Consider the following 14,640-nt stretch of genomic DNA (forward strand, 5'->3'; position numbering starts at 1 on the left):
GTCCTGTAATTAATCTCTCTACATTTGGCTGCTTTAAAGTTCAGAGATAAATCTGTATCTCAACAATAACATACAGAAACGTATGGCACATTTTATGTATTAATTCCACTTCTGCCTTCATGTTTATTTTATGGTAATATATGTAATTTTATATATTGCTTTAATTAGTTCTACAAATTGCCTTAATAGGGTGTCCTATAAATAAAAAGTTCAGACATACATAAATAAAATGCCATGCTTTGAAAAGAAAAATACAACAAAGGACCATTTTATGGTATAAAATTTAGGTAAGATATAAAATTAAGTCAGGGGAATCCAGTCAAAAGCCAAATAAAGCTGTATTTTTATACTGTACAAAAGAAAATTTACATTCTTAATGTAACTAGATACATCTAGAGGAAAATTACACATTTCTCAAGAAACACAATATTTAACATCTCAGGTTTCTGCATTGCAGACTGATAATGAATTTTATACATCTTTATTTACAATAAATTAAAATAGTTTTTCATCTCTGGCAGATATTTACAAGGTCAACAGTGACTACGTTTCACATTTCAACAATCAACAGCATTAACCAATTCAGTAAGACAGTTAAGATAATGGCTTACATGCACCAATAAATATGATCTTAAATGTACGGTTTTTTTCTTCAGCTCTGAAAAAATGAAAGTTTCACTAGTCCTAGGTTGAAAGGACATCAGTCAATAGAAATCTTTATTTTCTTCATGCCTCTCCTATTTAAATTTTCACCAGCATGATTCTCTGAATACTTGGGAAATTTATACCAAGCTGCAGGTTGATGCGGGTCTGGAAAAAAAAAAAAAAAAAAAAAAAACAGAAAAAAAAAAAAAAAAAACCAAGAAGAGCTGATCTATACATTCCATATCCTTTTATGAAGCAAACATGTGAAAGTGGGGTATCTCCTGTTTACTTGTCCATTGTGACAGAGATCAGACTATATAATGCTATAATAAAAACCCTTCAGAAATTGTAGCTAAGAAGAGCCAAATTATTATGAGAAAAATAGTGGGAAAATAATCTTTGCACCATAAAAATGGTTTCTCTTAACCAGTTACAATGAATGTAAAGTCAGCATAATTTTTAGAATGAGAATCAAGATTCACCGTAAAGTAGTTGAACTTATTACAAATATTTATTCATTTTTTAATAGATTTTAAGTAATCTCTACACCCAACGTGGGGCTTGAACTTACAACATACTAGAATCGCATGCTCTAAGGACTGAGACAGCCAGGCACCCCACAAATATTTTTAAGCAACACATGGAGCATTGAGCTTCTCTCTCAATTCAGTCTGGATGATAAAACTTAAAAAAAAAAATCCAAAATCTACATTAATAATTGTTAGCCAATCTTCTCTTTCCAAGACAGCTGATCAATACATTCATTACTTTTTAACTACCACCTGATACGAAAAAAAAATACACAAAACCTGTTTGCAACATTAGTTAATATACATTTTGTGTTTGCCCAAATAAATTGTTACTTAATAGTTTAAGTAAATCCATTAGTTCTTAGTGGTCTATACACTTAAAAAATGAGTGTTTTAGCTGTTTTCTGCAAAGAAAAAAAAAAACACCCAGAGTGATCATGTACACAAATTATGTAAAAACGTACCATCATAGCCAATATCATACTTACTGGAAATAACTGCCATTACTTAAAAAGTACATTTCCATAACTCCGCCCTCAATTTTATTAAAAAAAAAATCCATGATATCCTACAATATACCAATTTTAGGAGTTTCTCCTCTTTTTTATTCAATACTGATGAATAGAATCCTTGAGTTAAGGAGACATGAAAATGTGCCATATGGGATAATATTTGGCTTTCTTAACTGGTACTTTTGCTGGAGGTGTAAAATGTTGACGTAAGAAAACCTCAAATGGAATCTTGTAGGAACTGTAGACCTATGTTGCAAATCAAAGAAATCTTATAGTATTTATTTCCCCCAGGGCTAGAAATCAATCCTTTATGTTAAAAGGACCTCATTCCTTCGTAGTTAGGTACTTTAAAAATTATATTTGGTTGAGACATTTTCTTTGGTAAATTTTATAATCAACAAAGTTGTAAAGAATTTCCTCTGATACAATTAACACTGAGCTGTTGACACTCAAATACAGCAAACCAGTTTAATATCAATTCTGTAGTTGGGGATGGATTGTCCAATTAAGTTCATTTCTCTTTGAAAATAAAAATTTTCTTATTGAACCTACCTCCAGATACACAATTATAAAAAAAAAAAGACATATATACTGTAAGCTACACTTAATTCTATTTTTTTGGTAAAATCTATAAGCCTAATAGCATAATAGCAGACATATGAATGTGCCTTAATTTGTAAACATTTTCTCAAGACCCAAAGTAAAACAGAGAACCTACATTTCTGTACTATGCTGCCAGTTATTTCACATCATTCCCAGCTTTCTGCTAACTTCTATCCTGAACTCTTTGCTCATGTGTATATTTCTCATGTGACTAGTGGTTAAGAAATACTGAAGCGACTGAAGTTTCCCAAAGCCTGTAGTTGTGTGGGCAGGTTTAGAAGGAATGTGCCTATAGGGGTAGGGGAAGGTTGGGTGACGAGGACTCCTCTAATTCTAATGGCAGGATCACCATACAGATTTCTGGCACTGCCAAAAATCTAATATAGTTTAAGTGCACATTGGTTGACTTTATGAATATTATTTCCTATGTATATTCAGTGCCAATATGATATACCCATTAGGTACAGAATGCAGGTAATACTAAAACTTATGCCTTATAGTATCAACATGACCACCCTGGAAATGGAAAATTGTATCAATCTGGTGACTCGTGATTTTATTAGCACTGTTGACAATTTTACACTGCATTCCATCTTATAATCTGGCAAATATTCTAATTTTTGAGAGTTTAATTTATCAATAACTTCTAGTAGGTTTTCAAATAACTTGTTTCTCAAAAGCACTTTAAAAAAAATTGAAGTATTACAAATGAGTGTCTCAACCGACTTAGTGGTTTGAAACATGACAATAATCATTCAACTTGAAAGATAAAAAGTCTCATATTCAGACTTTAACACAGCCATAGTATAGAAAAGTTGCTCTAAAATTCTTACAGATTTTCTGACCACTGGCATGACCTATTAAACATTTTTAACCTGAAAAACAAATACATAACTGAAATACTGATTAAAATAAAAACTTACTTTGTAATCCAAGATCAGAAATGGAGAGCTCCTCCTTGCCAGTGTTTATATAAATAGTATACTACCCCCTAACGACAGATACTAATTTTTTAAATTTACAAATGAACATGCAGAGAATTAAATGAGACAACTGATTGTCAACTAAAGTACTCAGAAATGGACCCATAAAAACCTCACAAAGTGAGGTAGCAGAAACACCTCACTTCCTTAAAATAGTCACAAAAATAGTGCAAAAAAAATCTCAAAGAAGTTATTCTCAGTATTCCAGTGTCTAATAAATAGTTACAATTAATTTAAAGCTACTAAGTGGAATTTGAGAATATACATTGGAAATATTGAGCTTATATAGCTGAGACTACCGCATTTAAGACATTTTATACGGTATATACACTTTAAATGACATAATGGTCACCATTTCATTATGGAATCATAAGCTTCACACTATAAACCTTTATCAACCACATAAATATTGCTTGTATCTATTCTAAAGCACAAGTTCAATTTTTTTCAACATTAGAAATTAATGGAATAAAATTTATTTCATCTTTACTTTGCAATACTCCATTGCGCAAAAACAATTAACTTGCTACCAGGTGACTGTGAAAGCTGGCAGATTCAATTACTTTAAAATAGCTAGAAACACTGATCAAAGCCATTTCTTTGGGTTTATCTTGCATTTAAAATAAATCCCCAGAAATATAATCAACTATAAAATGGCAGCATACAACTGTTATGTGGCAGAAAATAGTAAGGCATAAATTAGAATAAGAAAAATGTATCCTTACATCTGTGGTATAGATACCTACATTTCCAACACTTCCCCATCTATGTTTATTACTCTACATTTTTTCTGGATTAAATACTTTTCTTAATGTGCTATATTCACCAACTACTAGACCAGAACTGTAAAGAAACTGCAGAAAGAGAGAGTGTTACATACCACATTTACTATAGTATGAGTACAGGGAGGCAGTGGGGTGTTTATATGCATTTGACAGGAGACAAGTTATATTCTGGCTCTGCTTCTTAGTTATGTGACTTTGATCATGTCACAACCTTTTGAGCCTCAGTTTCCTGAGGATAGATATTTGGGGAGGGGTCACTGGGTGACTAGATTATTTATAGGGTCTTGTCTAGCACAAAAATTCTGACTCTATAAACAGGCACAGAAGAGTAACTGGGAGAATAAGAGTGGTGGCAGGGGTCAGGATTTCTAATTACAATCACTTCCCCCTCCAAGCTTCTCAAAATATTTTTTATATTTAAAATCTTACTTCTAAGTTAGCTTTCCACACTTTACATTTTAGGTTGATTTCTAGTAACATAATTAAAATTAATGTAATAGAGAAGAGTAACCAAAAGCTTCAGATATTTCTTTGTATTTCTTAATCCAACCTGGCATAGATGGCATCAAACAAATTGATTTATTATAGAAAACAAGTATTTTCTCTGTAATGAGCTTTTCCACGGGGGAAAGACCTTTCCTTATGAAAGGTAATACATACATGCATGCATACATACATACATACATACATACACACATACATACAGGTTGTAAAAGAATAAAGTATGACTATTGCTGGCATATATGGGTTACAGCTGTTCTATACCTGAAAACTATTTTGAATTAAATGACAATAATGCAAATTAATATAAAAGAAATCTCTTAGAAAATTTGACTTATGGTTTATTAAACTAAATTTTAATTATATCTTGCACAGGAAATCTGTTCTAAGACCCTGAATGCACAGTTAGAGCTAAATGAAAGGTTTCTTCATTAAGGCCAAATCACATAACTTAAAAGAACAAAATGTTACAGAGTTCTGAAACATTAATGGGTATGCATACATACAAAATATGTATATACACACAGATAAGTGAAATCCTATAAGCTGAAAAGTTTTCCAAAACCAACTTTTCAAGTTTAAGATTTTTAACAAAACAAAAGGGATATTTATTATATTTATTACAGCTTTTGCTGTAATTTGGTATTATTTGTTTTTTGGGTTTTTGTGTGTGTGTGTGCTTTAACTAAATCAAGGTAGATTTAGATGCCATTAAAGACACAACTTGTTGAATTCAAACAACCTGCCAGCCTCCTAAATGAACCAGGCATTTCTGCCATAAAGTGAACGACCTCCAGCCATGGCCAAGATCTTACCGCTTGGTAAGAACAATGCTCTTTTCTTTTCCTACCTGAAACTTTGCTTTCCTCAGTATGCTATAGATCTCTGGACATTTATTTTGGCTGCTTTCAAACTCATTTATCTGACATCCCTTAAATTAAAAGGGACATCTAACATATGTCTTTGTGATATATATATATATATATACATGCACACACACACACACACACACACGTGCACATACACACAAATCAATACATTTCTATTTATACACTTTTAACTTTATCCCAGACTTTGGCAATGTTGTAGTAGTAGTACTGGTTGAATTAGATCAGGTTCTAGTTTTCCATTTTCTATGAGCTGAAAAGTGTTACAGACTGCCAAATTCAAATAAGCGTCTCATTGTTCTTATAAAGATTCTAAAAAAAATCCCCTCCAAAACAAAACAAAACAAAACAAACCCTCTTACAATTAAATAAGAGGAGGAGGGGGGAGGTTTTCAGATGTGGAAAAAAACAAGAGGCATTTTTCTGTACTTTATCAAAATCTGTTGTAATTTTAATTGATAGAGATAATATTTTAAACTTTGTTAATTAGGAGAATACTTGCTTTCTATAAATTCAGTATATTTTTCTTTCACAATAATAAAATAAAAATGTCTAAATATACAAAGCACTAATATCTCTGATGTATTTTGTGGAAGGATAACATATAGCAGTTCAAGTCACAATACACTGATTTTCAAAAACCAATATATTTTCTTCTTTTTTCAATCAAGCATTAGAGCCTGAGACCCAAAAGAACTTATACTGAAATCTTACCCAACCAAATCAGAACTAAAAAAAAAAAAATTTTTTTTTTTAACTAATAATGCATTTTTGTAGCCTCTTAGCACAGTTACCAAATGCTACTTACATACATTCAACATCTAGCTTACTGGCATGATTTCAAAGTTTTATAAAAATGAGAAACTTTTGCAGATATATGATTAGAAGGTACACAAATTGCATTACATTAAACACAAAGGCAGTGTGGTTCTTATAGGAGAAATCAAGTCAGTACCCCCTGGTAGAAATGTTCTATAAAAATGTGTCACATTGAAGCATCAGTGTTTTCAGCCAATTATCTGTCCCTGATGTATTTCCTTGGAGTATATGATCTATCAGGACTTCAGGTTTCTTAATCCAAAGTATCTGACTGAATTTAGGTACATCTAGAAAGCAGCTGAAAGGGTTTCTCCAATAGTCTGACATCACAGAAAGTGGGTTGAGAAATCCCTCTCTTTACCTGAAGACGTACTTGTTCTACTTCAGTCATCATCAGCTCACAAAGGAAAAAAAAAAAAAAAAACCTATCAAAACTTCCCCTCACACACACAGTCCCACACAAGCTAAACAAAAACCGCCCCCTCCCCCCGCACAAAACCCCAGCACCAAAGTGTCAATCATTCCTGGGAAATAGAACATGCCCCTTGGATTCTCTGATTTGTTAGCTGTTCAAACTTTAAGGACAGAAATGACCTATGTCCTTGTGGGGAGGAGGGAAGACATGTTAATAATGACTGTAGAGCCATTGAGAAAGTGCATTATCAATTACACAAACAACTTTGAGCCCTGCCCTCCAAAGGAGGGGGCCAAACTTGATTTAAATGCCTCAGTAACTGAACATTTGTGTCCTCGAAATAAAGGAGATGGGGGGAAAAAGAACCACCCACATTTTAATGAAAAAGTGCAGCAGTCTACCACCTTTCCCCATGCTTCTCAAGAAAATGATTGCACAGACTCAGAGAAGTCCAAAGTCATAGCAGAATCTCTGAGGCACTCCTGGTTAAAAGAGAAAAAAATATGATCCAGTAATCTCCACAGTTCTATAGATTATGAGAACAAACCCGTTTTGTTTTGTTTTTTTAACGAAAGCCAAAGAATCATTTCATAGGGATCATATACACCATTTCCTCTAACATATCCTCAGTCTCACAGTGTTGAAATGGGACCGATCAGCCTACGATGGATTGCACATCACCCAAGGAGAAAGGAAGGCATGGAAAATGCATACATTTTATACTGCTTCACAAACACATTTACAAGGAATAAGGTGAAGAGAAGATATAGGAAGGAGGAAAAAGAAAACCTTATTGCTGTTTCCATACAAAATACAGTATGAAGATACCTAAACTAAATCAAATCTGATTACGATGACCAATATTTTCACAATGTGGGATGAAGTGTCTTATACAATGAAATGTTCAGTTTAAAGGGTAAGCAGAAAGATGAGAGAGGATGTCAGAACTACACCTGGGATATTAGCTGCATATTGAAACTTGGGGATCGAGACTGCTTGGTTAAGGGAGCTCCTGGGCTGAGGAGCTCTTTACCTTCTCCACCTTGACCTAGCCGGTCTTCCTGTAGACTGATAGTTGAGTATCGATTTACATTGTTAGCTGCTAAATTAGTAACTCCCTCAGTGCCAACCCCAATGCTGGTACATGCTTGACTGCCATTTACATAGTCAAATGATTTGCTTGAGGAAGCACTGGCTGTCCGGATTAGACTTATACTATTGGTTTTTGGCACCACCTGGCCGGCAGGCAGGCTCAGGTGTTTCTTCATCGGTGTCAGCTCGATTGAATCTACACTAAGATCAGCTGGTTGCTGTACATACTGCCTGCGAATGACTGAATCTCGAGGGCTCTCACTGGATTTGATGACAGAGGCTGTTTCTTTATCCTTAGCTGAACGCCCAGTTGCTACTTTCCTTAAGCTCCCCCTCTGAGAAGAGGAGGATGGTTTGGTCCCAATTGGCTGACTGCTGAGGGAAGCCCCTGATGAAAATCCTTCATCTGCATCATTTAGGTTTACCGACTCTTCTCCATTTACACCCTCAGCACCTAAAAAACAAATCAGACAGACTCAGCAATAGCTACATTAAAAAAGAAGGAACTGTGAATAAAAACTCAACTGACCTTATCTCTTGGGTAATGTTTGCTATAGGCTGGCAATGGCCCTGTTGTCAACACTTCCCCTAAATAATTTAGGGGAAGAAAGTTTAATCTACACAGAATTCTAATATGTTATTCACTGTGTTCATTCAGCTTTAATTAGTCCAGCTTTTGTAAGACTATACACCAACTTAGTACCTCAATATTTAGGCATATAAAACAACTTTAGGTGAAATACATTTCGTTACAAATCTTTATAATATACCCTTGTCTATTTGAGGTGACCATATCTATCTGTTTAAAAAAAAAAATCAAAATTTTTTATCTTCCTTAGCCCACCATTAAGAGAGACCATACAAAAGAGACCCTCTTCGGATTGCAGTCACCCAGTATAATGCCAAACTCATTATCCCTACAAGCCAAACACTTTTTAAGGCCAGTACAATTTTACATTTACTAAACAGCTAAATACTTCTACATGGCTTTAAAACCTTTAACATGGAATTACTAGAGTTTTTAACTCAAAAAACTACATCGTTTCCAGTAATTTCATACTTATATTTTGTCTTATGGGGATATCTACTCACTGGTTTCCATATTTTCTCGACCAATTAATGTGAAGAAAATATTTGATTATCAGAGAGTAACTAGTAGGAATAGTTAAGGATTTTTACTTTCTATATTATGTAGCTGCAAGAATTTAAATTTTTCATCTTGAGATGTATTATTGTCATAATCACAAAATACTATGGTGTCCCATTATGTTTTATGCAGAAACCACAGTTAACGAAATAATCCTTATCTTGGGATTTTTGTTAGAAAGGGAGAAGCATATCTAATATATTCAATTTGGGTTTTCCAGAAAGCCTAATCCTCTTACTGAAAGTATGATCAACACTCTCTTGGAAAGTAATACATTTGATTCTTTCAAAACAGACAGCAGTTTGCTACATCATTATGTATGTTTGCCAGACTGCAAGAAAGTTTAATCTGAATCTACATACAGATATCAATATTACAGTTAAGGTAAAATATTAGGAAAGAATTCTAAACAAATATTACTTTGAGATACAGGTTATCTAAGTAAAATACACATAAAATATTTAAACACAATCTTTATTTAACAAAGTACCTAGAAAAATAAAAATATTTTCTTAGATATATTTTCTTATATGGATTAGCTATTTCCTTCTTTCAAAAGAAGAACAAATAAGGCTATCTTTAAAGCAAAAGGCATGTTATTATATCCAGCAGTTTAATAATCTTCAACCATCATGCAAAGCCATATGAAAATGCAGCTGGCACCACTTCTCTCAACCCCTTCTTCAAAAGAGTATATAATGTAACTCAAAATGAAACTTTAAATTATATTCATATGGTATCATCTCAGCAATTTATTTACAGTTACTATAAAGAATTCCAAAATGCCCAAGAAAAGATATTTACTGGTTCACAATTGTATCAGTAATACAAAACCGGAGTGAACAGAAATGTATCATCAGATATACATCTATATTTACTGAGGAAAGGAGACTGAGAGATTTAGTGCTAGCGTCTAAATCTTGCCTCATGCAGGTCTGATGCCCAAGCAATATGGCCATAAAAGAGATGATGATAACATAAAAGCCACCATGCAAGAGAATCTGCTGATATTTTATATAATAAGAAATGCTCTTTCAATACAGTGGAACACTGACAATACTTTATAATCACAGGCATTGTCCTCGGTTTGGCAATAATTTTAAATCCAACTTTAAAAGTCACAAATAAAATGTTACTTGACAATCAGGATAAGGGTATGTGATGGGCTTATGGTCTCCCTTCAATTTCAACATATAACAAATATAATTTTAATGATTTAAAACCATCATACTAAATTCTTTTAAAAGACCAAATAGTAATGTCAATACAAAAGCTCCAGCCAACTTCAGAATTACTAAAACATAGGTTTTAGTTATTTCCTTCCATTTAAAAAACCTCAAAGAATAAAAAGGCAGTTATGTCTTACAACATTTTTCCTTTCTAATTTTCTCCCTGGGTGACACTACTACTCATGATCTATACGGAAGATAACCAAAAAGGATCTTTAATGAGCTTACTTTCTTTCTTTTTAAAGATTTATTTATTTACGTGTGAGAGAGAGAGGGAGAGTGAGAGAGAGGGATAGGGAGACAGTGTGAGTGGAGGAAGAGGCAGATGGAGAGTGAGACAAGCAGACTCCCCATTAAACAGGGAGCCTGATATAGGGCTCATTCCCAGGACCTTGAAATCATGACCTGAGCCAAAATCAAGAGACAGTGCTCAACCGACTGAGCCAATGAGCACCCCTTTAATGAATTTTTCTATTCAGTCTGCCTTTCCTTATAGATTTAGCTTCTACTAATATTGATTTAATGATAAAATTAATCTAGATTAAAAGGCAAAGTAATTTTTGAGAAACTTCAAACACACTGAAAGAATTTACTCCTCTTTCCTTGTGGTGATACCCCACCCTAACCAACTTAAATTTTTATCAGTGACAGGAGATATTAAAATACGATATTTTAATTTTTAATTAGAATATATTTTAATATTTAATTAGATATTTTATTATTTTTTAAGGATTTTATTTTTCAGTGATCTCTACACCCAATGTGGGTCTTGAACTCACAACCCCAAGATCAAGAGCTGCACGCTCTACCAACTTGAGCCAGCCAGGCACCCCTTAATAGGATATTTTAAAAGAACTACTATTTTGGTTCCTTTTTCAACGTATACGACTTTTGATGAATTGGAAGAAATGTTTCAACCTAATCCCACACTCTAGAATTTCATCAAGTCTTAATTATGATAACATAGTATTACATTTAGCACAAATAATCCAACATTCTAACAATGGTAGTAGATATATCAAGTGGCTGGCTCCTTTAGTCCTCAGGAATGTTGAAAAACAGGCTGTTGTTCAATTTAGGCCAACTCTGGGTTTGACATCTATTCATATACTTATTTTTATGCCTTTTGACTATCTCAGGGATAACATAAAGAGATAGAAAATGAAAAGGGAAGGCTGCATCTTTCACAGGATCTCTGTAAAAAAGCACCAACTCCTTTGGGTCCCTAGATCATGCACATGCAACACTGTTAAATGAAGTTAAGGTCAATGTGGGCAAATGGGCAAGGGAACAGAAGGTAGATTTAGATTCTTACTGAGCATGCTCAAATTTCTAATGCACCAAAGAGCAAGAGACTTCCTTAAGGTGGAAGGTAACTGCTACATATATGTTTGGTCTTAAGTAAAAATATATAACCTATTTTAAAACTATTTGCTATATTTTATTAATTAGTGTAAAGGTTCCATGGTAGCAATATATTAAATAATGAAAAACTATTAGGCTACAGTTCCCTCTTTCACAAAGTCAATTCCTATGGGCATCACATGTAAAACAGCAAATAAATAGTTTTCTATTGGAGAGAAGTGTTCTTTTACAGATGTGGTAGTGACGGTGGCAGTGATGGTGGTGGTGGTGATTTGGGGGGGAAAAATTCTCATTTTGAGATACCTACACTATAGAAACAAGGATCTACTAGGATACCTGAACTCTAAATAATACATTTCAATTTCTGTTTGAGAGCTACAGAAGACAATCATTATTTACAATAAATGACAAAATGTAGTGTGGACCAGTATAACACATTTATAGAAGAAAGAGGCTAGTAGTTCACTAGTTAGACCCAAGTAACTTGACCCACAGATTGTAAAAGTGATAAATACTGGTGTACGCTGTCAAAGAGCTAAGAAATTCTTGTTAACTGACCAACCTGGAATTAGAGATAAATCGGCCAGCTCCACTTTATCCAATTTCTCATAGATAATCTATTAATGTTTTAAAACTTTCTTCACATATATTTAAGGAATATATTATTTTATAAATGAGATTAATTTATATTGACTAAAAGGCTCATGTCCATTGGGTGCATTTTTCCTTTCCTAATGTTAGAATAAACATGCTCAGTAATGAAAAAATCCCAAGCATTTGCAGATCTTTTGGAGACAGGCCTCTGCCTTGTTAGTAGCCATGCCAAGCTGTTCTTTGATTACACAAAATGCAGACTCCAGGCCAGCACAAATGGTTAACTAAAGATTGTACCTGACCTGGCGCTAGGCATATGGGGAGGTGTGCCTTGCAAGGAGGAGCTAATACACCCTGGGATAGTGGAAACACACACTAGAATGAAAAGATGTTCTGCTTGGGGATAGAGAGCCAGGATCCTTCTCCAGCAACTGCCTCACTGACTTCTGCCTCCTCATCTCTGTCCTACCCTCTGTTGTGGCTGCTGCTGAGTTGGGCTCCGGTGAGCCGTGCTCAGGGGTCCTGCGCACCAGCACCTCCCCCTCTTGAACACGTTTGATCCCTAGGTCAGTGGAGCCGTGTTGGATCGGGGAGCCAGGAATACTCGAGTCAGCCTCGTTTGAGAAGTCAAAGCCATCTGGGATTCAACATATAAAATTTTAGTGCTTTTGTGCTGCTCTATTCTTTTCTGAGCATTTTGACCCAGGCAGATAAGAGAATGTATATATGGATATGATAAAAACACAAATACTATTTATATAGTTACATGTGTGTGCACAGCATGCACACACATTAGGCGGCAGATGAACAATGTGAGGTTTGCAAATGAATAGCACAGGAAAATAGGGATCATTAAAGTGGCAATTAATATATCTTAGGCAAGACAGCTTGACTATTCAAGTACCAAAGTCCTACAAAATACTGCTGGATTCAGCACCTCCAAAAAAAGGAAAAGCAAAGATAAAAATCGAAAATACAATAATCAACTCTTTCATGGATAGCTTGTATTTCACCAATGGTTTGGTCAGTTATATAATTTTTTCCCACAGTGCTCATACATGCACCTTTTTTCCCATCATAAAGGCTTAAAGAAACTTCTTATTCTTATTACTAGTTCAAAAAAAGACAAACATTAACTTGATTTTATTTTTTGTTTTTTGTTTTAACATTCATAGAGCAGTCTAAATAACATCTTTCTATTTTATAAAATATATATATCTTTATCTATATCAAAATAAATTCAGGCATTTAAACACATTTCTAGCGCTGTATTTAAAACCTAAATCATTTTAGTTTAGTTTAATTATATAGAGTACTAAATATCATGTGTTAACCTAGTCTATAAAAACAGTGATAAATTTGCTAGAATCCATGAATGAGCTACAGGAATTTTACACTTACCTTCTCTCCTCCATCTATGACGACGGATTGAAGCTGTTGTAATCGCAGTCCGAGAAATCCTCGGCACTGTTGGAGTGACTTCCACTTTAAGTACTTTCTGGCCTTCTTGTGAAGAATCGGGAGCATCAAACGGTAATGAGTTTTTCATGGCATTGGCAACCTAAATGATAATATAAAGTCTGTACATATATACACCGAATATATAATTTATGTTTATTTTACACTTCACATTTCCATAATTTTTTCAATATATATATAAAGTGGTACCATAAAATATAAAAGTACACAATGCGTCAGAAAAGTTTGTACCTCCATTGTTCTGGTTTTTTTTGTTTTTGTTTTTTTTATGGGGAGGGGCAGGGGAAGGGAGAGAGAGAATCTTAAGCAGGCTCCATGCCCAGAGTGTGGGCCAGACACAGGGCTCAAACTCACAGCCATGATGCCCTGAGCCAAAATCAAGAATTGGACACTTAACCGACTGAGCCACCCAGGCACCCCTGTTTTGTATTCCTTTAGGCAGCTTTTAAAATGAGTATTTGCTTTTAAAATGTGAATCACATACCCCACAGATTCCTTAAAGTTGTTCACTTTCAAAGAGAAAAGGCATTTCAAAGAAAGAAAAATTGTTTAACATTTGAACCCTGTTAAAGAAAATTTAGAAGTTTCTGATTCTTCAGACGAAAAACAACAAGCAAAAAACCATCTATGAAAAGCCTACAGCGAGTATCATTCTCAATGGGGAAAAGCTGAAAGCCTTTCCCTTATGATTAGGAAGAAGACAAGGATGCCCACTCTCCCATTATTATTCAACATAGTACTAGAAGTCCTTGCAACAGCAATCAGACAACAAAAAGGGATAAAAGGTATCCAAATCAGCAAAGAAGAAGTCAAACTGTCAAACAGTCTCTCTTCACGGATGACATGATACTCTATATGGAAAACCCAAAAGACTCCACCCCCAAACTACTAGAACTTATAGAGCAATTCAGTAATGTGGTGGGATACAAAATCAATGCTCAGAAATCAGTTGCATTTCTATACACGAACAATGAGACTGAAGAAAGAGAAATTAGGGAATCCATTCCATTTACAATAGCACCAAAAATCACACGTTATCTCGGAATTAACTTAA

General features: G+C 34.2%; 1 protein-coding gene across 13 annotated transcripts in view; it reads right to left on the reverse strand.

The window, feature by feature from the left end:
• Nucleotides 1-319: 319 nt before the first annotated feature.
• HYCC2 (hyccin PI4KA lipid kinase complex subunit 2) overlaps nucleotides 320-14,640 on the reverse strand; it is an 83,993-nt gene continuing 69,672 nt past the window's right edge. For 12 of the 13 annotated variants that reach the window (XM_045806461.2, XM_087862493.1, XM_087862490.1 and 9 more), the window contains 3 exons: nucleotides 13,509-13,668; nucleotides 12,577-12,744; nucleotides 320-8,226 (listed from right to left, as the gene is read on the reverse strand). In XM_045806461.2, coding sequence (XP_045662417.1) covers nucleotides 7,628-8,226; nucleotides 12,577-12,744; nucleotides 13,509-13,668 — 927 coding nt within the window. In that variant the 3' untranslated portion in view covers nucleotides 320-7,627. The remainder of the gene's footprint in view (nucleotides 8,227-12,576; nucleotides 12,745-13,508; nucleotides 13,669-14,640) is intronic. The other variant, XM_045806468.2, reaches the window with a different exon arrangement.

Source organism: Ursus americanus, chromosome 1, assembly GCF_024610735.1.
Source record: "Ursus americanus isolate L20-20 chromosome 1, mUrsAme1.1.p, whole genome shotgun sequence".
Lineage (NCBI taxonomy): Eukaryota > Metazoa > Chordata > Mammalia > Carnivora > Ursidae > Ursus > Ursus americanus.